We start from the raw sequence: 25,345 nt of genomic DNA, 5'->3' as shown, positions 1-25,345 counted from the left end.
TTAATTGATTCTCCACCAACAACAGCAACAAATTTAACAACAGACATCCCCTTAATATCAATTGAATATAATAATGGTATTAACAATAATAACAATAATAGTAATAGTAATAATGATAGTGAACAAAATTTAGAAAATTTAAATAAATTTTATAGTGGAAATGTTGGTCGTAATGGAAGTAGTAATAACAACAATAATAATGGAGATTATTATAATTATAAAAATTTATTAGAATATTTTCAAAATAAAAATTATAATAATTGTTTAATAAAATCAACAGAAATCTTTAAAAATACCATTAACAATAATGAAAATGATTATTTTAATGAAAAATATAAAAATAATATTAGTAATAATTTACAATTAGATAACAAAAAGAATTACGACAAGAATTTAGAGTCTAATATTCATAAACTTCATAAAGTAGAAAAAGAATTTAAATTAAATAGTGAACTAGAATTTTGTACCAATAAGGCTATCGACAGATCTACAAATTTCCTGGAATGCGGTAAGTAAAAATCTTTTTTTATCACTATTGTATTTTTTATATCTTTCCTTTCTTGTAAAAGAATTAATATCATTCTGTTTACTTTTTCAAAGTGGTTCACGAAAATTCAAACAATTTTCTCATCCTTTTAGTCAAAACCAAAAAAAACCCTATAGATTCCGTAATAAAATTTTATTAACAATTTAATAACATTTAGCTTTATGGGTACTATAAAACTGAAATGAGACATACAAGAAACTTATTCCGGATTCAAACATTTTATAAAGCGCATAATTTTTAGTCTAAATCATTTCATATTAGATCTTATTCGAAATTTATGTTTTTAATTTATTTTCCATTATTTTACAGTTAATTTTGAACGAAACTATAATGTTAGCCTGCAGTGACTAATCGTACATAATTTTATGGGACAGAACCAATATACATATATACATTATTTTTATGTTGTGTACTCTAACTTTACTTATTTTCTAAAAAACAATTGTTTTTTATTCTGTGGTATTGTCTTTGTTCTTTATAAGTCCTTTTCGTTGCAAAGTTAACAGAAATTCTTTAAAAACATGTTTCAATATCACAATGAGTAGAGCAGAACGTAATTTCGAATAGCTTTCTATTTAATTAGTGATAAATAGAAAGCTATAATTACTGATAATATATTGACTACATAGTCAATCTAATAAATGAAGTAAATTTAAATATTTTTGCATCTTTTTTTTATTGAGGAAAAATTTTTTGTGATTCTTTTCGAATCGAATGCGCTTTTGTACAAACCCCGTTTATTTAAAAATTGCCCATAAAAATATACTTACTCAATTATAAACAAAGAATTAGAATCCTTCTTTCAAATTAAGTTTTAAAATAAAGAAATTAAAAAAAAAAAAAAATAATCCAACCTTCGTAGTAAGAATAAGGTAAAATAATAAATTTGTAGTAAAAAATGGCTTAAATTTTTACTTTAGTGTAAAATATACGTGACCTTACATAATTGATTTCAAATTATTTTTTGTTTATATTTTTAAAATATTTTTGTCTATAACTTATCTTTAAAAAGGTTACAATAACATTATAATTTCTTCAAATAAAAAAACAATTTTTCAAAAAAAAATCTCATTCAATACGAAAATATTTCCATAGTTAAATTTAAAAATTAACAGGCTAAATAAATCTAATATGGCATGGCGTAGAACTTGGTTATCCGCTAAGGGAATGCATAGTATTTGCAAATATTTATGATAAGTATGTATATTAGCATGCACATATTTGCATATGTTATTATTTAGAATATTTTTCCGAAATAGTTAGCAATTTAAAATTTTTGTTATAACTTAAACTTTTTACTCAAAATGCGGCTTAAAATGTGATTAATTGTAGGTTAACTAACACTTTTTACTTATATGAATAATATTAAAATTAATTTTGAATCTTGTGAAAGTGTCTGAAATTATGAAAACGATTTTAATAATCGTTTCTACGCCTTTCTACGGGCATACTCGTACAAAGAAGCATATTATTTTTGTTTTTGGACAGGGTATTAATGCAATGAAATACACATGCATTCATATGCATGTTTGTGTGTATTTTATATATAGAGGTCATCTACCTGTTGTTACCTACATGTGTATATGCATTCCACTTGACATTACAACCCAAAAATGAAAATAATAAAACATAAATAAATAACAGTACCCATGTCATATTTCTTTATTATGGGATAATAAGGACTTCCTGAGTTTTTAGATAAAAAATCTAAACGATTTTTTTTTCTTTTTTCTTACAACCGAGAGGATATACAGAGAAAACAGCACGTGCTGTAATTATTACTTGAGTAAAAAATAATATTTGTTCCAAATTTAATGGGATATATGGGTATTTCTTTTTGCACACTAAAAAAAATATTTGAAATAGAAGAAAGTACTTTTACTTGAAATAAAGGAAAATCTTATTCGAAAAATATTATATACGTAAGTTCCAACAGGTTGAAGGGTTTTATTAACTGAATTCAATTCCAAAAATTTTACAAATTAATGGATTTGCATTAATTATAGAGCCTTCCGGGAATCATGTTGTAGGCATGCACATAGTCATTTTTATGATATCCAAATTCTTGTATTTTTTGCAAAATTATCCTCACTATGACTCTAGTTAATTATTTATAAGCTCTAATTATATAAATAACATAATGTACATTTGTTTATATAAATATGTACTATATATATGTACATATATATGTATTATTTCTGTAAGAACTAGGTAGACTTCAAAATAACCAGCCCCAAATAATATTTTATACTCTCTATACCACATCTACAATTACTATACTTACACTTTATAAAGTACATTTTATTAAATAAGTAAAAGGACTCACTTAATCAAGTGGCACACCATAAACTATAGGTTCAAATACGATCAAATAAATGAAAAAAAAATCAATAATTATAACGTAATAAGAAACATCCTCCACACATTAATTTCAAATTTTAGTTTTTCAAACATTAAAAAATAAAATTTTTCCCTTTTAAATTATTTTCATTCATATATCAAGATATTTCATATTGACTGTGCATATTTAGGTCATTTAGGATGAGACAAAAAAAGTTGTAAGTGGTGTTAACATAATGAAGGAATTCAAGGGTTAATTGCGGAAATTAAGGTAAATTATTATATTTTTTGACGGTATGACATTTACTGTCATCTTTCTGCATTTATAGAAATTTGGAAAAGCTTGCATTGGAAATACAAGGTGCTAAAAATTCAAATTTTCGAGTTTCGAGTTGTGATAATTTGAGAGCGGATGAAGGTGGAAAATGTTTTTTTTTTCGAACGACCATTAAAAATGGTTTAAAATGTAGAAAAATTGTAGTGGTAGTGGTAAAATTTCAGAGCACTACAACTTACGGTCTGGGAGAAAAATAATATCAAAAATTTTGAAAAAATAGGTTTCAGCTAATGGTTAATTTCAACGTCTATTTTGTCATATCATACCGCCATGTTATACTCGTACCGCCAGAATTTACAAATTAATAATCAAAAAACGGTACTTTTAGGGGTTATAATTTTGAGGGACGGAAATAAATAAAAATTTTCTTATACGGAAATAAGTTACGGAAGAATTAAAGATCAATTTATATGTAAAATTTCAGCTGTCTGTCTTCGGGGGTGTAGAGTTAGACGGCCGTTCGAAAAAGTGTTAAAACAAAAAAAATTAAAACATTGTTTACGTAAAAATATGAATTTGCTGTCTAGGTATGTAATTAATACATATATGTATATGCTTACATAAAACGTAGTTTTAAACAAGAATAATATTTATTTTACCAAAATTCATAAATTAAACAATTTTTAATAAAATCTATTCACATAATAATACTCATATATGTACATATGTATGTATATAGTCTAGAATGAACAAAAATAAGCGATTGCAAAAATTATCTTTTGTTTTTCTATGTAATACAAACTTACAAACATATGTACATACATATGTATGTATTTATATAAAATAATGAAAATAAGTAACTTCCGATTAAAAAAAAATATTTGAGTAAAAATCCTGCTGTGATTTACAAACCAATATGTATGAACATATACAAATGTTCATTATTTATTTTATTTGAAAAAAAAGTAATGTGGAAGCATGTAGGTATAATAGAATTTCTTTTTTACCATTGTTCTCATTTACTTCAGCTACATACATACATACAGACATACATAGAATAGTTGGAATAATTTTGTACTTACATATATGATTGTTTGTGTATATGGATGCAGAAAGAAATTATATGTCTCTTATTTTTTTTTCAGGTCGGAATAATATAACTCCAGCAGCTTCAGTAAAAGTGCATAAAATATTGACTACAAACCGGAAAGAAAGAACAGCTTTTACAAAGGATCAAATTAAAGAATTGGAAAACGAATTTTCTCATTCAAACTATTTAACTAGATTACGGCGCTACGAAATTTCTGTGGCATTAAATTTAACTGAGAGACAGGTATAACTTATTCCACAAATATAAAGCAATACTTAATTTGTGACAATACTCGTATGCACGTATTCATAGTCATACATTTTAGGTACATACAATGTATGTACATTATATAAACGTTCAAAATTAGAATCAAAAATAAATTGATAATTGAATAAATGAATAGGTTCATAATAGGTTTGTCTGGAATAAAACTTGAAAAAAATTTAAAAAAAGAGAAACAATGACGAAATTTTTCGCAAAAAGAAAAAAAATCTCATTTAAAAAAAAATAAACCAGACGGAAAACTTGAAAAAACTTTTCATAACTTTATATGTAAATAGGTGATAAACGACAAATTCCAAAGTATTTATCAAACATAAACAAATATTTTTTAGTTATACCAAAAACCGAAAATTTAGATAGACGCTTTTCATGCAAAAACTTTATAGTTTTTAAGTGCTTTTAGAAACTTTCTTATACCAGACAGACGTAATATGCATATTTTCTCGTTTTTTACCGTGCTTGTGATATTTCTTGGATCGAGCTCATTCAGAAGTAAATTCGAAGTTTTACCTTACGTGTGGCGGCTTAGTTTAGTTTTTTCTCACTATCTGTGTACTTTTGTACTTTTAGATCTATACTTTCTGGTAATTTAAAACACTTTAAGCCTGAGTTTATACTATGGTATGTGTTTCAAGTCTTAAGTCATTTCTTATTATCTTCTTTTTCATATATATTAACCGGAAATTAATTGCTTGGCATTTCGTTCGTTTAAATAATGATTGTTTTTACGCTTCAATGCTGTGCGCGCAAACAATTGGTTTAATAAAAATAAATTAAGTTTCATGTGCAATTTGTTACAGATTGCACATGCATTCATATATTTATTTTATTAACATACATGCATATACATATATTTAATGTATTAATCATTCACATATCCACATCTATTTACTTATGAACATGAATTTATAGCATTTTTAACAACTGAACTAGTCCACTTTTTTCTGTTTTTATTTTAGGTCAAAGTTTGGTTCCAAAATAGAAGAATGAAATGGAAAAGAATTCGCCAGGAGAAACCATTTTTTACTAATTCTCCAAACGAGAGAAATCAAAATTATTCAAATACATAATTAAAAATTGTATTTTTATTTATTATTTAAAATATGGAGAAAATAAAATAAATTGTAACAATTTTAAGTAAACTAAAAAAAGTTGCTGGATTTGTTTTCACATCCTAAAACGAATTACATATTATTTAAATTTTACATATAAAAAATATTCATACTTTATGATATAGTTTTTTTACCCTTCAAATCGAATTTTTTTAATTTCTTTAAATCTTTATTTTTGACGATTTCACTAATCTTTTCTTTTAAATTCTTTTTTTGCAGCTTTGACTTCTTTGATATTTTAGTTATTCCACCAGAAAGTGGCTTGCGGCGAATTAAATTGTCTAGACGGTTTTCTTTATCTAATTTGGACTTTTTATAATTAGTTTTAGTTTTTTTGTCTTCTTCATTGTTTCTCTGATCAAAACTATCTTCATATTCTTCTTTATTTTCGTTTTCGCTATCTTCTTCAGAGTTCAAAGTACTGTCTGAGGAATCATTTTTCTCCTCAGAACTATAATTTTCATCATCATCGCCACTGTCCTGCGATGGCTTATATGATTCATCAGATTCTGATTCAGATTCAACTTTTTCTAACTCTTTTGCAAAGTTTTTGAGCAATGTTTTATCGGTCTCGGAAATTGAAGGTATTTCTAAAGTTTCATTTGGATTATAATCTGCTATAGGCAAATAGTCCTCATCAAAAGAACTATCAGAATCATTTATTGTGTCTCCTAGTAATTGTTCCAAAGATGGTTTTGCTGAAATTCAAAAACAATTTCAATTTATTTTTCTGTTATTTTTATAGCATACATTTTAATAAAATTTCTAACATATGCTCCAAAGGATGAAACACGCACAAATTATTATAATTTAAACAATAGGATGTAAATTTACCTAAAAACCGTTCTTTTAAAAAATGGTCTTGTTTTAAAAAACAAAAACAGATTTCTATGTATGATACATAGATACGTTATATTGCGCAGTTCCAATGAATTTATTTTTCTAACAAAATTTTGTTTCACCTATATGTATTTAAAGAAGCTATGCAGTACCTTAATAGGTTTTTCCAATTCTTGTACTTACTTTTTTTCCTCTTTCCATCGTTTTTTTCATTTTTTGATAGTTTTCGTTTTTTAACCAAAAGTAAGCTACCCGGTTTATTTTCCAACTCTTCAGCTGAAATTTCATCATGTTGCTTTTCCTCATTTCTTGATTGATCTGAACTATTTACAGCCAACTTCGGTTTTATGACAACAGAATCTAAATCCAACTCCAAGTCGGAGTATTTATCTTTTATTTTCGCTAACTTCTTAAGAGTCTTTGAAATTCTTCGATTGTATGTTTCACTATTCCACGTATTGTGTTTTTTTACTTTTTTAATTTTTCCTACCATTTTTCTTGATGTAAATATTGATTTGCCAAGAGGATTAGTCACTTTTCGCACTTTTGTCCGAAAATAATCATATTTTTGCTCTTCTGGTGATATGTAATAAGCTTTAACAAGTTTTTGAAACATAATATAATTGTCCATTGTTACTGCGACTATTTGTGCAACTTCTGGAATTTTAAACTCTATAAAGGCAAAGCATTTTGGGCCACCAGTTCTTCGAGATCTTGCTAATCTTACTCTTGTAACCTCCCCAAATTGAGAAAAAAAGTCTTTCATTTGATCCTCGAAAAACCCTTTTGGTATATGTCGTAATAAAACTACGCCACGTTCTGGTTTCTTTCCGCTTTTTTTTGACCCTTTCTGATCCATCTTTTTTTGTAACTGTATAAAAAGTTATTTATTGCGTGTACTGAAATATTTATACTTTATTACCTGAGCTGAAATAACTTTTTCTCCTGACGTATCCATATTCTTTTTAACATGTTTTTTATTCTTAGCAATGGGAGCCATCCTGAATTTGTTTTAAAAAATTATATTTTTCTCTCTAATAAGATAATTGTTACACTAATAATAATTCTGAGTTGACCATAATGCACGTGCCGACAAACAAACGTCAAGTAAGTGTCAAATGAACTGCTATAGGATTTAGGAACGAAATACACTTTAAACATACATAAATTATATTAATTTTCATTTTGACAATTGCAACGATTGATATTAGGCATTGCCACATTTAATTTTTAATATCATGGTAAAAGTGTATGCGTAAAATGTTTCTATGGAAACACGCAAATGTTTTGGTGTTCACACTGTCATGCCATCATTAATGGTACATCTTCATTTCCTTCTGCATTTATACAATTTGTCGAAATGAATTTGTTCATGCACCCTTTTTTTTTTGGAAGACTACAAAATCTATGTCCACAATTTGAATAACATTGGACTATCACGTGTTTTACATGAATTTCGCCCCAAAGACTAAAAGATTTCGTATGATTGCCGATTTCTTTTTGGTTTCATTATTTTGATAACTAGTTTTAGCAAAAAACTAACAGATTTCTACAGATGAGAAACTGTAACTTCATTAAACAAAATTTTTATAATAACTTCCATTAAGCAAAAATATCCTAGTTTATTTTGAAATTAAGAATTTTTATTTTATTTTGAATATCAATTATCTGCTTATCAAATATATGTATGTTTCTGTTCTCTCATCAGAATTTGATAATTTCATGTCACTCATGAAAATTATACATGCGTTTGTAAATGGACAATCTTTTCTGTTGTAGAAATAAAATATAATCTTAACTTTTTTCGTAAAATTTTTTTCATACAGCTTTTTTTTTATCTTTTAAATATCTATTTAATAAAACAAAGACAATCCAAACCCTTAGGGCTTGATTGTCCGTCTTGCTATTTTACTCGCAAAATGAGAAGAAAGTGAGTAACTATCATATTCATATACTTATTGTAATTTTCGAGTGAGAAGAATTATTCCGGTTACTTATCTCGTTTTTTTTTTAAATTGTATACAAAAGTTTTCCCTTTGTTTTTGAAAGTAAAACATTCAGTCAGTAATTTGAGAAAAAATGCTAAAATCAAATTCTGATTTGAAAGTGAATAAAAAGTGAGTAAAAAGGCGAGATACACGATCTGGCTGTAAAATAAATGCCAAAATACGTGCGAATATCCAATTTTCATCTGGCGTAGATTAAAAATACTATTTCCACCTACGGGAAAAAATAACGTAATTGCACAGATCCTTTACGCATTTATTCGAGGTAGTGTATTTGTGTTGAAGTTTGGCTATCGTGAATAGTTAGAGCACGTAAATGTTTTTAATTTTTTAAATTCACAACAATTGCCAAAATTTTTCAAAAATATAAAAATTTTAAGACATCCTCCTTTTTATAATTGCGTTTGTGCTCTATATTTTATTTTTCGAAAACGGAATGTCCAAAGCCAACCCGAAAACACATATGACATATACCATTTTAGTTGTCAGTTTTTTTCTATGGTATATACTTACATATGTACATATCCTTTTTTTGTAAACAAAAAATCTAGAAGTAGGATAGTGAACACTAATTTGATTAATAAAAACGTTACACTTTAGGCTTTAAGTAAACGTGGAAATTTTAAAATGTCCAGAAATTTTTTAAGAGAGCTGGTAAATGTAGCTGAAAAATCAGCTAATGTTGCAAGAAAAATAAGGGAAGACCCTGTTTTGTTAGAACTTTTAATTGAAGAAAAGAATGAAGTGGAAGCCAACCCTCGGTACAAAATTTTCTCTAAAAGTAAATTTATATAATTAAAAATATATGTACATTGGTATATACATTTAAGGTTTATAAAGGATTTTAAGACTCTTGCAGACGTATTAATTCAAGAAATGATAAAATATGATATTGGGAAATTGGTAAGACAAAAAAAAATAAAAGTAAAGTATTAGTTAATTGAATTTCCATATAAAAGTTCCCAGAATTAAAATCAAATATCAAAGGAGAAGAATCGCCAATATTTACAAATAGTTTAGGTGAGACTGTTTGTATTGAAATAGCAAATAGTCCCGAAGAAACAGCGACTTGCTTAGAGGTAGTTTTGAATGGCAATAAAGCAGCGGCTAAAAGTCTAGCAGATGTGGTCCATTCTGAAGAAAGTTTTCTAAATGAAGAACAAGTTATACCAGAATTTCCAGAAAAATTTGATTACTCGAAATTAGGAATTTGGATAGATCCTATAGGTGATTTTATTTCATACAAAATCTGATGTAAAATTTAAAATAAAGGCAAAAATTATAGATGCAACATCACAATACATAGCTGGTGATACAATTTTTTCGAATTTCCCGGGTATTACCTCAACTGGATTAGATTGTGTTACAGTGTTAATTGGAGCTTACGATATTGAAACCGGAATTCCAATTTGTGGCGTTATTAATCAACCATTTTGTGAAAAAATCGAAAAACAATATAAGAGCAAAATATTTTGGGGTATTTGTCTTGGGGATTTGAAAACCAACAATTTAATTCAAGAAGAAACCAAACGTTCATCCAAAATCGGTCTCTTTTCAACTTCAGAACATTCCAATATTATAGATACTTTCAAGGATGAAAAATATGAAATAGCTTTCTCGGCTGGTGCTGGTCATAAAGCTTTAAAAGTAATAACTGGCGAAGCTGATATATATTTGTTGTCAAAAGGAACAACCTATAAATGGGATACGTGCGCTCCACACGCCATTCTGTTATCGCTAAATGGTTGTATGTATGACTTCCAAAAAAGTTTAAATGAAAAAAAATTAATTCCTTTGACATATAATTCTGAAGAAGACAAACAAAATAAAGGAGGTGTAGTCGCCGTAAAAGATATAATTTTGATTACAGATTTATTAGAGCGACTTTCATAAATTTATAAAAAAAAAAACTTAATTTTTAAAGAGGTAAATAATATTTATATTTTTATTATTTAAAAATATTGAATAGTAAAATTTCCATGATTATTTATCGAAGTAAACTAAGATACAGCCATTTTACTATAATTTATTTTTAAGTATTTACATATAAATATAAGATATACTTATTTTTAAGTACGCAGATATCCTACATACTAAAATGTTACATTGTTGGTATTAATCTAAATGTATTTTAATCAACATTTAATATAATTTATTAAAAAAATTTTAGTTATTAAAATTAATATTATATTAAGTATTAAAATTGATTATAATAAAAGATGTTGAACAGAAAATATGTCCATATGTACATGTTTGATGGGAATTCAAACACCAATTGGCAATACTATTTCATATAAAACACTTGAGAATTGAGAGCGGAATGTACATGGAATATTGCTTGAACTTGGAGTTTAATTTTAATTTAATTCTGCTGAATCAAAAACATAAAAACAAAAAAAAAATATGGAAGTGAAATTTTGGATGATGGGATAAGGTGAATATTTTTCAATAGTTCAGTTTGTTCAAGTTTTTTGAGAAAGTAACATTTCAAATTGGAATCTCATACAATTTCCATTATTTTTAAAGTGTGTTAATTTATATATCTATAATATTAAAAACAAAACAAGGTAAAATATATTATACTATGTATATTACATCGTGTTTATTGTATTTTTGTAGAACGATCGTTTTATAAAAGCGAAATAATTACTTATAATCCGATATTGTGAAATTTAAAAAAGAAAAAAAAAAATTAGATAAAAAATTTCTTTACTTTAGTAAAATAATACTTGTGTGTTTAAAGGTGAAATAGAAGTCATATTTGTATATGACGAGTCATTAAATTAATACAATTGAACATTTTAAAACCTGGAACTTGATTTTTCTTTTAATTTATTTCATATGAATTCAGTTTTTTCTTTATTAAGTTCGCATTTGTTTTTTTAACTCTTACATAGTATGCATATACTTAGGTTGCTGTATATTTACATACTAACATAAATCATATAAACGCCGATATTACATCATCGCGAGTTAATTTAAAAAGAGATCAAGAAACATAGGGATTTTTGAGAACTTTTTTAAATTAACATTGGAATTACTATTTTGTTTTTATTTTTAATTTTAAGAATTTAAATTTAGATTGTGAAACATTCACCTTTTAAAATTCATATACAAAAGTTTTGATGAATGAAAAATAGCTATAGTTTTTTTTTCTTTACTGATAAAGATAAACTTGTTTGTTGCATTTTGAGCCGAAATTTAGATTTTTAGTTATATATGTATGTACGTAGATGTATGTACATATATATAGTAAAAGAATGTGTATCATGTTTATGAGATATGTAATGTACGTGCGCTTATATTTGGCTATTATTTCCTAATACTAACCGATAGTAAATTATCAGATAAACCGATCACGGGTAAATTATGTGATATTAGAAGGTTGTGCAAAAAAGTCAAATTTAAACTACATAATTACTAGGTATATTATTATAATACTCTAGAAATGTTGTGTACCATATTTTAAAAATATAGCGTAATTAATTTATTAATGTGAAAACATTGTGCAATTTGAAAATATGTTTATTATTTGGAGTTGGCACTTCATCCAATGAGGTATTTCATTGGATTCGCAAACATTAATAATTAACTAAGTACAATTTAAACAAGAAAAGTAAATATGTAAATAAAACGGAAAAAGGTTAATAACATTTGCATGTATGTGATTAATACAATATGCATGTATTTACATGTAGGCAGCTGCTTAACTTTATATAGTAATATATACAATTAAATATACATATGCTTATACTTGCTATTTAATAATGTTATTATTATCTTTATATGAAAATATGCCCATCTTCTTTTACAAATATGTACATATTATAGAATAGATCAATTCAAATAATGTAAATGTTCTGCTTTAACAGTTATTAAAAAGTGTACCGATTTGGCAATAAAAGTATTTGTTTTAAAACACGGTTAACACCGTCTGAATACATTCTAACTGCTTAAGAAAGATATTTTTGTTATAATCTTAAATAAATTAAGCTATTTAAGTACAAAAAATTACAAAAAACCTGAGAAACTCATTATACACGTCAATATAATGTATGCATGTAGTTAAGACATAATGTATGTACATATGTATATATGTACTTAAATCTTTTTTTAAATTTCTAATAGTATAACTGCACTTTTTTCTTAGTTTATTATTTACTAATTGAAAATTTGAAAGATATTTTCTAAACTTCAAACAAAAAATATTCATTTCTATCCAAATTATTGGAAAATGTACTTCAACATAAACACGTCATAATTTATAAAACTTGATTTTGAAGTTTTGAAAACAGTGCTACCATAGTAAACTCATATGAAGGTATTGATAATATCGTAAAATAATGCTGCTATCTTCACAACGTATAATTATTATGCTACAAATGATTGAAATCTCTCTCTTGAATTCGCCACTCTTGAATACAATCAAAGAATTTGTATAAAGAGTAAACTAAGTTACGTCAAAGACTATCTCTATTCTCAGCTAATTTTCTACTATCTGGAGTAATTTTGCAAATGATTGTTAGTACATATATATTTTCAGCAACTTTTAAGCTAGAGGTTAAATCTTTGAATAATGTAATAATAGACATTTAAATTTTTGAAGTGCAAACATTATAAGAAAAGTAAATTACAATGATTTTTCTTTTCGCTATTTACACTTCACTTTCATTTTTCATAAATGAAAATTAAACTACAAAGGGAATACAATTAAAAAACAAAATCGTACCTTATACAAGTAAATGAGGTGTACATGCAATAATTTAAAAACCTACTACATGCACGTCATATTTCTATACAAATATTTTTCCGCCTTTAATTAAGGACATAGTTTCCAAAAATTTTTCGATATTTAAATGTCACGAGAAAATATGTGTCCGGTATAATAAGAAAATTAAAATAATTACGGTGATATAGTAAAAAATGATTTCACACATAGTAATAATTTTTTAAAAACTGAAAAGCTTAAATACCTACTTTTGAGAATTTTGGTGACGTCATATTATTAAAGTACAAAAATTTGAACGCGCAAAATCTATATAAAGTAGCTTTAATTCAATAATGAAAATATAATATAGTATGTAGAAACACATTATTACAAAAATAATTAGTTACATACTACGTATAATATGATAAGAAATACATTTAAATTATACGAAAAATAATTGCAATTTTAGTAAATACCAATTTGTTATATTATTTCAATATGTAATTGATTAAATTAATAACAAATGAAGAAGGAATTAAAAATTAAGCTAAATGAAAGTTCAACATAAATATAAAAATATTTACTGACAACTCAAACAAAAACTGATTTCGCATACTTCGATTTTAGTCTTGTAATAATAAAAATATTGTAAAAGTGAAACAATCAATTTTCAAAATAAAAATTTATTGAATACTGACATAAAAAAATAAGGGAATGAAATTATACGAATGAAGAATAATAAAAATTAACAAATTTGGAAAAAGTTTCAATTGGAAATATTATTTTTCAATAGAATTTGTTTACAACATTGTAAATGGACGCAGTATCTTCCGTTCGTAAAAAAGGTTCCCACATTGCCAAATTTGCATATCAAATTTATAATTAATATTTGACGTCGATAAAACCTAAAAAACAATGAAAACCAACTTTTAAAATACAAAACCAAATTGGAAATTCTGGTCCAAAGCTATTGTGCAGCAGCGGTTTCGGTATTACACTATATCAATTTTTCTTTACAACCTTTTTTTTGGGTTATAAAGAAAAATGTTACTTGTAGCATAAACGGAATACTGAATAGAGTGATTTACTGAATAAACTTTTAAGTAAAAATTGCCATCGAAATTTTAACGAACATCAGCTCATTTGAAAAATATGGTAACACGATTTTTGACTTTTGTTATTCATATTATCCATTTTGACTGGTACATACCGTTTCTAAACAATAAATATGAATAGTATGTACCGATCAAAATAATATTTTTAAACTTAATATTTACTGTTGTGACTTGTGAAAAAGTATTTCTTAAAAATTCTCTTGATTCTTGAGTTATTCTCAAATGCTTTAGAAAATAGAAAACTATTTTAGAGTTATTTTAAACTTTATTATTTATTTTGCTGTGTTTATGTTTGCGTATACAATATACATATGTATATCTATTCATAAAAAATTACTCTGAGATGTTAAACAAAACAAATAAATACAGAATTTAACGTACTATTTGTACATATATATATATATATATATATATAAATATAATGTACTTACATATACATACATATATACCGGGTCAACAAGAATTAAATAATAGAACGTTGGAAAATATACAAAAAAAAAAGAAAAAAAAACGACAAACAAACGAACATATGATTGCTAAAATCTTAAAGAAAACTTTTCCAAATTTTATTTTATCCGAATTAGTTCTCTACTGTCAGCGGTTCGGTCGGTTCAAAAAAAGAAAAAGTAAAGAAATTTGTATTACAGAAAAATTTCGAGGAAAATTTTTCTGTCTGTACTTATTTAGAAAAAATTTTCTTTAAAATTGGTTCTAGCAATTTTTCTTTACTACTTTGTTAAAAAAATTTTGTTTTTACAAAAGCAGTAATAAAATAAAATAATTTCCAACAAAAGAAATTAAATTTTTAATTTCTAGAAAAAATTGTAAATATTTTTTCAATAATTTTAATAAAAAGTGCGTATCGAATTTTTTCGCATAGTGATATAAAATTATTTTTGGGATTATTTAGTAAAAGGAAATTTTATAAAAGTAATTCTATCAGGATGGTTTACGTAACAGTACATGATGAAAAAGGAAAAACGGTAATGAAAATTTTCTTTAGAGTGTACATAAGTTAATATGTCTGTACATACGATATATTCATAATCATTCATAAGTTTGCATGGTGTATATACATATACATATATGTGTGTATATATGCATATGTATGGATGTATATGATATGTGCTATAGAAAGCAAAAAAGTTCTAATGAATGTCCTTTTGAATGACATTAAAACTTCATGAATTTCTTTTTGGCATACGTATGTATGTATGTCATATTTTGAAATTATTAAAATTTCCAAAATTTTAATTTTTTCAAAAAAAAAAAAAATGTATGTATGTATGTATGTTCACGCATATTTAGGTATTTAAAGCTGGTATGTATAGAGTAGAGATATATTCCCTACATTTTCATTTAGAGAAAATAGTTAAATTTACATTATTATTTACATATTGGACCCATAACTAATTAAATATTTTTTTATTACACAACAATACACTTAAGTATTTAGGTAGTTTTTATGCATACATATAATATTATTAAATGTAGGTGCTATCTGTTTTTATGAAGATTTGAAAGCTTTAATTTTCATTTGTGACCGAAATCTATTTATGTACATAAGTACATACATATATTTGTTTGTTTTTGTAGTGTTATGCATTTATCGAATTGGATACAATCAACGTTTTATCTGAAAATATTTTTTTTTTATGAAAATTTATACATAATGTTCTAGATTTTGTATATATATATCTATTTTATATGTATAATATTTATATATATAAATGTGTATCTATATTAATATTATGTATATACATCTGTAGCTAATCGTTTATTTATATATAGTAGGTATGTACATATATATATAAATGATAAATTAAACGTGTGTCCTTGAGCAAGGGCATTCATAATACTATGTCAAATGTTTAAAAGAAAACTTAATAAATTAATGCTAAAATTAAAAATTATAAATTAAATATTATATTTTTTTTATCAGTTTCATTAATTTAATTATTAAAAACTATAATTTATACTGTCTAGAGAACTAAGTACATACATATATCGACTTATAAACATAATGTAGATATTGGTATATTTCTATTGGTTGCGTATTGTATTTTTTAATATGTACATTTTTTTAAAAATATTGGTAAAATAAATTAATTAATTGCTAAATATTGTACAATCGTTGTATTAATATGTTATACAAATAAACAAAAACAATATGGTTATTATACTTACCTGTATAATAAAATATAGGTACATTGATATAATATATTAGCAAGTAGAGATAAATAAGGCGAGCCTGCATTATTATGTACCTACCTCCCTAAATATTCATTAATTAACATAATGTAAAATGTTAATAATTGAAATAATGAAGGTATTTAAATACATAGAATTCATATAAATAAAGATAGCCATTTCAGTTTTTTTAATTTTTTACGAATTATACCATAGTCTATGCAATTATGTACATAACTATGCATTTTGTTTTTAAACTTGTTACCTACCTATATATTTAGCATAAATTATTGTATATACACATAGGTACATACCCATTTAATGTATGTAGATTCACCCTTGGTTGACTTTGTTCAAATTTTTGTTATCAGCATAAAGATTGTTTATTCCTATTAGGTATATCTAATATTTTATTAAAGTTATATTAAACGAGAGCCAAAGTTTGTTTTAGTTTGGCTCAAGTTTCAAAAGTCAAATGCTAAGTAAATACAAAATGAAGGTTATCCTTTCACAGGCATAAAATATTAATTCTCAAATTTCAAACGTTTTGTATGATAAGTGCATTTATAATATATGTAAAATTTTTGAGTGATACGATGATTCTCATGATTTCGATCAAGTATACACAAGTTTTTCCTAATAATATTTATGAATAATTATTAGAGATTAAAATAGTTAGTAAATATTTCAATTTTGTTTTTTGCCTTTTATGACAAAATTTATATTACCTTGACTCCAAAATGCAGTAATACGGTATTAATGCAAAATTCAGCTTATAAGTGAGAATTACTAAATTATGTATTAATACCATATGTAAGTCGAGGTTATTTGCACTTTCATGTGTACATACATATACTTATTCATATTATTAAAAATTTGCTTCATAATTATCCACAATGAATTTACCTCAAAAAATAAAAATTATTTTATTTTTCATCACTAGTCTCTGAGATTTCCTCTTCCTATTAAAATAAATAAAATTATAATATTCAACCCTATCATGAATTTCACTCGTAGAATTCTACGAATGGCGAATTTAGTTACGACGTAGACTTTTGTGGTCACAAATTCCTTTCGTAAAGATTATGAAGCAGCAATGGCAACACAATTTTTCGGAGTGTCAAAATCAGTATTTTATTTCAACTGTCAAATATCAAATATTTATTTATGTTTTTTTTAGCTATTTGAGTACACAACTTTCATAAAGCAAGATATATTTTAAAAACGGAATTTTGTAGTTGTTTTTTTTTTGTTTTTGAGTGTTTTTGAAAAGTCAAAAAAATTTTTTTTAGGTAATACAAATTCATTTCCTTTCATCAAATTTAAACTCGAAAAACTCAAATTTAGACAAAAAAAATTAAAAACTTTGAAGTTTAAAACAAACACCCTCTCTAAATTGCTTGTTACGTGTGATTATTTTTTCGTAGATTTTTGAGAGTTACGTTTACTACGAACGTAGTAGAATGTTAGTAATCGAAATTGAGAATATGAAATTCATAACTACAAACGAAATTCATGAGCCCTATCATAAATCTTTATCTCGTTTTTTGAGAAGAGCGAATATTCGGCTTGACTGAACTGATTCACCTCTTGGTTTTTTACTGGCTGTTAATTCTAAATTTCAATAGAAATTAGAGAGATTACATATAGATATGTATGTATGTATATAAATAAATAAATAAATGACTTAAAGAATTTCTTAAATAGCAATTTAATGTTGATATTTACTCATGTAAATTTACAAAAAATGTTGCAATTGCACATTTTTATATTTAGTCCCGCATTGTTGCGTGTATTTTATACTTTTCATGAAACATTAATTATAAAATAAGAATCATTAGGGTTTTTCGCAGCTTGATATATCTTTACAAAAAAAAAAGTGTTATTAAAATATTTGCAATATATTAAAATTTTTTATTTATTAGTTCGGGAAATGTTTGAAAAGATAGACAATTTAAATGTCATTTTTGAAATTACGCTTTACACTACATTTTTGTAAAGCAAATTTCCACTAATGAACTAATTGAAGTAACTTTTTTTACATAGAATAAGTTCTTGTTCTCGCAATGTAAGTTATTTGTATACATATGTATGTATGTATTTAAAAAAAACTCAGTACGTACATAAGTATTTTGCACAATACAAATACATACTTATTTTAATGCCAATAAGTATAAATTTCTGCTGAAAATTTTTCGCTTATCAAATTACAAACAACAAATCATTACATAAATTTAAAATATATATGTACATACCTATATATGATATATTGGAGGCATTTGAAACGTAAAATAAAAATGACTTTGAACTTCATTTAGCTTTGGTATAATAATAGCTATTATACTATTCCTAATGTAAAAAAAGGTTGCCTGTAACTAATTGAAATTAAATACATAAATTGAGATTGCTAATAGAAAATTAAAAATCAAATTTTATTTATATTCTATTATATTGTTCTCATTAAGACACATTTAAAGACTCGAGATAAAAATACCTAATATATAAACATAAAATATTTGTGAATGTACTTTCATATATAAATATGTGTATGTAAAACAAAATAATTAAATAATTAGTTTTTAAGTAAAAATTTTGAAAATTCTAGAATATCCAGATCTAATTCTTTTTAAAAATTCAGTAAAGTAGGTAAATTTTTAAATATTTTAAACATGTTAAATAATTTAAAAGTGAAATACAGGGTTTGTATGGTAAAAGAAAGATTTTAAAATCTTATAAAACTTGGCAAAATTTAAAAAGGTTTTAGTATACAACAGGTCTGGTATACTTAATATTTTTTGAGCAAAAATTATGACGTCACAATTTTCTCAATGCTTAAAGTTTTTTTAAAATTTGCAAAGTAAAATTTAGTGTTTTAAAAACTTTTCAAATCTTAAACTGTCAAAAAATAGAGTTTTTTTGGTTAAATCAGAAGGTTTCATTTTTCAAAAAACCTCAATAATTATTAGTTTTTTTTAATCCTTTTAATTAAAAGTAAAATATGCAAGATGGATTCATAAATGATTTTTTCTAAATTTTATGCTTTTATAATCTCAAATCAAACTTTTCGCTTTTTTTTATAACCAAAAAAAATTTGTTTACGTTTGATAAATATTTTGAAATTTGACGTTTTTAACCTATTTCACAAAAGTTTTTTAAAGTTTTTTCAACTTTCGGCCTGGTTTATTTTTTTTTCAAATATTGAGAATAAATATTTTTCCTTTTTGCGAAAAATGACGTCACTATTTTGTCTTTTTAAAATTTTTAAAGTTTTATACGAAAAACACCTATTTTTTTTCGCATGATGAGACTTTCTTGTTTATAATTCTGTCATTATTGTTACAAATAAAAATTAATGAAACAGAAAATGAGTGAAAGACAAATTCACTAATTTTTTCTTTACCCTTCGCTAAAAAAAATGAGTGAATGATAAACAGATGTATAATTTTTTTGTAATGATGACACCAACTTTTTTTGCAACGCAAAATTACAAAGCACAACGGCAACTATTTTTGACAGTTCATTTTTTAATTATGACACATAAAATTAGTCATAAGTTCATAAAAATGTGAATGATAAAAACTATGACAGGCTTCAATATTTTTTATTCGAGTTTTAAAATTATATATACATATATGTATGTATGTATCTAACTAATAGAAAATTTTATTCATAATTTCTTTTAACAAGAAAAATTTCAAAATAATCATGTATTATTTCCATTTTACGTGGATTTTGTTTTTCTTTTATATTTTTTATCACAAGTAAATTGTATTAGTCAATTCATATTATTAAATGCAAACAAGTAGGTATTTGTACATACATACATACATACATTGGTAAACACATAATTTATATGCTTCATTAAAATATGGATAATCATCAATTGAATGATTAGGACAAAAAATTCGCATATTTACCTTATCTTTCTAATATTACTTATTATTAAAGATACTTCATTTCACAAAAGTACAAAGTATGTACATATGTAATACATATTAATTTGGTGGATTCTTTCCATCAATTGCTAAGTATTTTAAAATTTATGTCGCATAGACGGTTTTCCCCATAAACCCTTGTTATATTGGTTTTAATAAAAGAACATAATGAATAAGTTCATAATAATTATGTATTATTACTGTATAATATTGAAATTAATAAGAAATACAAATTATTGAAAAAATTTAATCAACTACATACATAGTATTTTGTACATTTTACCGAAATATTAATAACAAGAAGGAAAAATATTTGTAGTTTTAAGTTTTGCCGACTTTTTATGTACACACATTATGTAGGTATACGTTACACTTTACAAAAACATACTTAAGAAATAAATAAGCATTTATAAACATACGTATATATAATATATAATACGATTACCAATTTTCCTATGAATTTCCTACTAACACATTATTTGTTTTTTTTTTTTTGACTCTAAAAATAAATTGAATTGAAATGCATACTAACATGCTTACACTTATGTGACATAATAAAAATTTCAATATCCTATACACATACTTAATTAATGCACATGATGAGTTTAGTTGCATACTGTTAATAAACACTATCTATTAACGTGCATAGTATATACAGCTAGATAGAAGCAAATGAAAAATTCAAGAACACAAAGTACATTTTTATTTTTTTTTTGTAAATGCATGTGCACGTACATATGTATGTATATATAAAAATCGTATATCGAAAGATATATACATACATACATATGTAGCTTTTTTTTCATGAACATTTAAATTAAGCTTTCTAGATTTTTTTACCGACTTATGTACATACTTATATACTTACATATTCAAATAGTTACGTGTGCTCTATTTAAGTTTGTTATAAATTTATTTACATAAATGCATTACCTATGCACCACATATAGAACTAAATATATGTGCACATGCACATTCATATTATTAAATAGAAATTGCATATGCCAATTTCATTTAAAATATTTCTAAAATATTTTTAATATTTTTTGCTTTACGTAAAATTCCAAAAAAAAAAAAAATGTTACAATTGCATTGATAATAATTATCAGTTTTGGTTTTGAGCTTTCAATCTCAGCTTAGAATATCGGATGATTTATTAATAATCATAATTTCATGTGATTTTTATAAAAATTTACATTTTCGTTCATTCTCTAGCGCAGTACACAATTAGTTAGCCTATAATAAATTTTCAAAATTACTTTTAAAAAATTCATAAAACAGAATTTATTACATTGGTAAAGTTTTTAAAACAATTGGAAACATTTTTTAAAATTCCACCATAATTTGGGTAGAAGTAAATGTACATACATATATACATATGTATGTATATTCATACTACATTTATTTACTTTTTCTTTTTTGTTTTTGGTAGATGAGCCAAGTTCCACAAATGAAGGCTGGTGAAGCTGAAAATCATTTGGAACATATGTGCCGTTTGGATTTCGATTCAGCGGTACCACATGTTCGATTATCTGGCATCATTTGCACAATTGGACCGGCATCTGTTGATGTTAATATGCTTGAAAAAATGATGGCGACAGGCATGAATATTGCCCGTTTGAATTTTTCACATGGTTCTTATGAATATCATGGAAATACCATCAAAAATATTCGTGAAGCAGTAAAGAACTATTCAGCAAAATTGGGTATTCAATATCCATTAGCAATTGCATTGGATACAAAAGGCCCTGAAATTCGTACTGGTCTTATCGACGGCAGTGGATCAGCTGAAATTGAATTGAAAAAGGGGGATACCATTAAATTGTCAACAAATAAAGATTATCTAGAAAAGGGAAACAAAGATTTAGTTTACGTTGATTATGTCAATATTGTTAATGTAGTCAAGCCTGGAAATCGTGTTTTCGTTGATGATGGTTTAATATCTTTGATTGTCAAGGAAGTTCAAGGTGATACACTTACATGCACAATTGAAAATGGTGGAATGTTGGGTTCTCGTAAAGGTGTTAATTTACCTGGTGTTCCAGTTGATTTGCCAGCTGTTTCAGAAAAAGATAAAAGTGACTTGAAATTTGGTGTTGAACAAGGTTAATAGAATAAAAACATTGATGTTAAGTATTTTTTAAATCAAAGTTTATTTTTTAGGAGTTGATATGATTTTTGCTTCATTTATTCGAAATGCTCAAGCTTTGCATGAAATTCGACAAGTTTTGGGTGATGCTGGTAAAAATATCAAAGTAATTTCAAAAGTTGAAAATCAACAAGGTATGCACAATTTGGATGAAATTATTGCTGCATCTGATGGTGTTATGGTAGCACGTGGAGACTTGGGTATCGAAATTCCACCAGAAAAAGTATTTTTGGCCCAAAAGGCAATAATTTCACGCTGCAATAAAGCTGGAAAGCCTGTTATTTGTGCAACACAAATGTTAGAATCTATGATCAAAAAACCTAGACCAACACGTGCAGAAATCTCTGATGTAGCCAATGCTATTCTCGATGGAGCAGATTGTGTTATGTTGTCCGGTGAAACTGCAAAAGGAGAATATCCATTGGAGTGTGTATTAACAATGGCTAAAACATGCAAAGAAGCTGAAGCAGCATTGTGGCACAAGAGTTTATTCAATGACTTAGTTTCTCTAAACCCACCTTCATTAGATGCAACCCATTCTGTTGCAATTGCAGCAGTTGAAGCTGCAACAAAAAGTCAATCTGCTGCTATTGTTGTTATTACAACAAGTGGTCATTCAGCACATTTAGTTTCAAAATATAGGCCACGTTGTCCAATAATCGCTGTAACCCGTTATCCTCAAACAGCAAGACAAGCTCATTTATATAGAGGCATTGTTCCAGTCATCTATACTGGTAAGTATATTTAATTTTTATACTTTTCGGTGTGTTATAATTTTTCCGTTTTACGTTTTTTAGAGGGTCCATTGTCTGACTGGCTCAAGGATGTTGATGCTCGTGTTAAGTATGGTTTACAAATAGGCAAAAACAATGGATTTATCAATACAGGAGACAATGTTGTCGTAGTAACTGGATGGAAACAAGGATCTGGATTTACCAACACAATGAGAATTCTGTATGCTTTTTTTGATAATTAAAAAAATGAGTTTGGAAAAGTAGTTATCGAAATACATTATTGAAAACTAACTCTTCAAGGCCAAAATTAAAAATTAAATAAAGAAAACATAAACAAATTATATCATGAAACTGAAAGAATTTCCTATTAACATTAACTGAACCTTCATATTGATTTTTTCTCAAATTAATAATTGATTAAGTTAAATTTAAACCGTTTCATTGTTTTCATTCAATCAATACTTGCACTTAAATGAAAATTGTTTATGTCATTAAAGATTAAAATAATTTTTATTAATTTTGTTTATTTTTTATGAGTTTGATAAGACTGTATCAGCTAAAATTAAAAATAATATTGTTAAAATTTTATTGCGCGAGGTCTAATTTTTTATTTCAAATCATTTTTGAAAAGTTTCTATTTAAGTTTTTTGTTTCTATTGAACCTTAGTAAACTTTGAGAAGAATTCATACAAATTCTGTCATGTATTCAATCAGTTGTCATACGAAAAACAAAAAAAAACTCATCAACTACCAACATATTGTGTAGTTATAAAAATATCAGTTAATGAAGATTAAGTTGATAATTTTAATTATATTAATTATTCATCAATCCGAATAATATATTAAATTAAATTAAGGGATTCGGTAAATTAATGTATTATAAATCCCACCTTTCAAAATAATCACAATGTAGTAAAATATAATTAAATAAACCCTGAGTTCTATAATGAAATAATATGTTAACATTATTTCACAAAGTTTTTGAGGAAGCGGTGATATGGAATTAAAAAAATGGATAAATGTTCAGTTCTCTTGGAAGTTATTCAGATATACCGCAGAACTATTTTCTTTACTTATTTGAATACTAGTAGATTTTACTTTTGAAATATATTTACATATATAATTTTTTTTTCTTTTACAGTGCCGTGGAATAAATTGTTCTTTAACAGAAGGAATTTTATTTTAAATGAGGTTTCTTAAGATCCAATCCCAGTTAAAACAAAAAATCTACAATGTTTGAATATTTCTAAAAGCAGTGTTTATTTTCTCTTTTTAGTTTAGTATTTATATATGTAAATGTAAAATTTTTTTGAACAAATTCACAATGTATTAATGTAAATAATTGATTTTGAAATAATACAATTTTTTATTGATTATTATTTGTATCTTTGTGAGATAAAAGAAAAAATCTCTATTATTTATAAAAAAAAAATTATATATTGCAGCAAATGTAAAACAAATAAGAAATTGTATTTTCAATAAAATAAAACAAAACCATGAAACTACTAAATATCAATAACATATTGTTAGAAGATTACATTATTTAATTGTTAATGTTTAAATAAAAGGAAAAAATTTAAATTTTATTGATATTAGATATACGAATAAGAAGAAAACCAGAAAAATGTATTGTAAATTTTGAAAAAAATACAACTAAAAATAAAATATATCAAAAACTCCAAATTTTTTTATTTTTTGAGAAGCCATCCCAAACTAATTTTAAATATTAAAAGTATGAAACATTTAAAATAAAAATTTTTAGGTTGAATTGCCTAAGTTTCAAAATTCAGTTTTCTGAACGAAATAACAAAGCAATTGCTTGTCTCAGTTTCCAGACTAAATTAATTTACTCAATCTTAAATATTATTCATTCTTTAATATAATATACAAACACATTCTTACCAAAAAAGAAGGCAAGAATAAAGTATGTATGTAAATTAGAGGAGTATTGTCAATATCATCATTACAGTATCTTTTAATTATTCTCTGACTGTTTCAAACAATTTCCTCCCATTTTAAT

General features: G+C 25.2%; 3 protein-coding genes across 5 annotated transcripts; 2 read left to right on the top strand and 1 right to left on the bottom strand.

The window, feature by feature from the left end:
* Nucleotides 1-5,606: 5,606 nt before the first annotated feature.
* LOC129609843 (MKI67 FHA domain-interacting nucleolar phosphoprotein-like) lies at nucleotides 5,607-7,627 on the bottom strand. 2 transcript variants are annotated; one of them, XM_055521971.1, is made up of 4 exons: nucleotides 7,411-7,627; nucleotides 6,672-7,359; nucleotides 5,783-6,346; nucleotides 5,607-5,710 (listed from the first exon to the last, which is right to left on the bottom strand). In XM_055521971.1, exons 1-4 carry the CDS (start codon nucleotides 7,486-7,488, stop codon nucleotides 5,679-5,681), a joined length of 1,362 nt encoding a protein of 453 aa, XP_055377946.1. In that variant the 5' UTR covers nucleotides 7,489-7,627; the 3' UTR covers nucleotides 5,607-5,678. The 2 variants fall into 2 exon arrangements, with proteins under 2 accessions (XP_055377946.1, XP_055377952.1); XM_055521977.1 differs by having other exon boundaries at nucleotides 5,762-6,346; nucleotides 7,411-7,626.
* Nucleotides 7,628-9,026: 1,399 nt separating this feature from the next.
* Nucleotides 9,027-10,762, top strand: LOC129614452 (inositol polyphosphate 1-phosphatase). Its single transcript, XM_055529042.1, has 4 exons — nucleotides 9,027-9,255; nucleotides 9,325-9,397; nucleotides 9,454-9,721; nucleotides 9,780-10,762. Exons 1-4 carry the CDS (start codon nucleotides 9,122-9,124, stop codon nucleotides 10,385-10,387), a joined length of 1,083 nt encoding a protein of 360 aa, XP_055385017.1. The 5' UTR covers nucleotides 9,027-9,121; the 3' UTR covers nucleotides 10,388-10,762.
* Nucleotides 10,763-10,933: 171 nt separating this feature from the next.
* LOC129614438 (pyruvate kinase-like) lies at nucleotides 10,934-24,983 on the top strand. Of its 2 annotated transcripts, none has more exons than XM_055529037.1 (5): nucleotides 10,934-11,061; nucleotides 21,875-22,547; nucleotides 22,606-23,325; nucleotides 23,389-23,545; nucleotides 24,467-24,983. In XM_055529037.1, the coding sequence occupies exons 2-5, from the start codon at nucleotides 21,875-21,877 to the stop codon at nucleotides 24,477-24,479; spliced, it is 1,563 nt and encodes a 520-aa protein (XP_055385012.1). In that variant the 5' UTR covers nucleotides 10,934-11,061; the 3' UTR covers nucleotides 24,480-24,983. The 2 variants fall into 2 exon arrangements, with proteins under 2 accessions (XP_055385012.1, XP_055385005.1); XM_055529030.1 differs by lacking the exon at nucleotides 10,934-11,061 and adding an exon at nucleotides 14,893-15,300.
* Nucleotides 24,984-25,345: the final 362 nt, after the last annotated feature.

The sequence above is a fragment of the Condylostylus longicornis genome, unplaced genomic scaffold (genome assembly GCF_029603195.1).
Source record: "Condylostylus longicornis isolate FDR11 unplaced genomic scaffold, ASM2960319v2 ptg000004l, whole genome shotgun sequence".
Taxonomy (NCBI): Eukaryota; Metazoa; Arthropoda; class Insecta; order Diptera; family Dolichopodidae; genus Condylostylus; species Condylostylus longicornis.
This window is presented reverse-complemented; position numbering and strand designations above follow the sequence as displayed.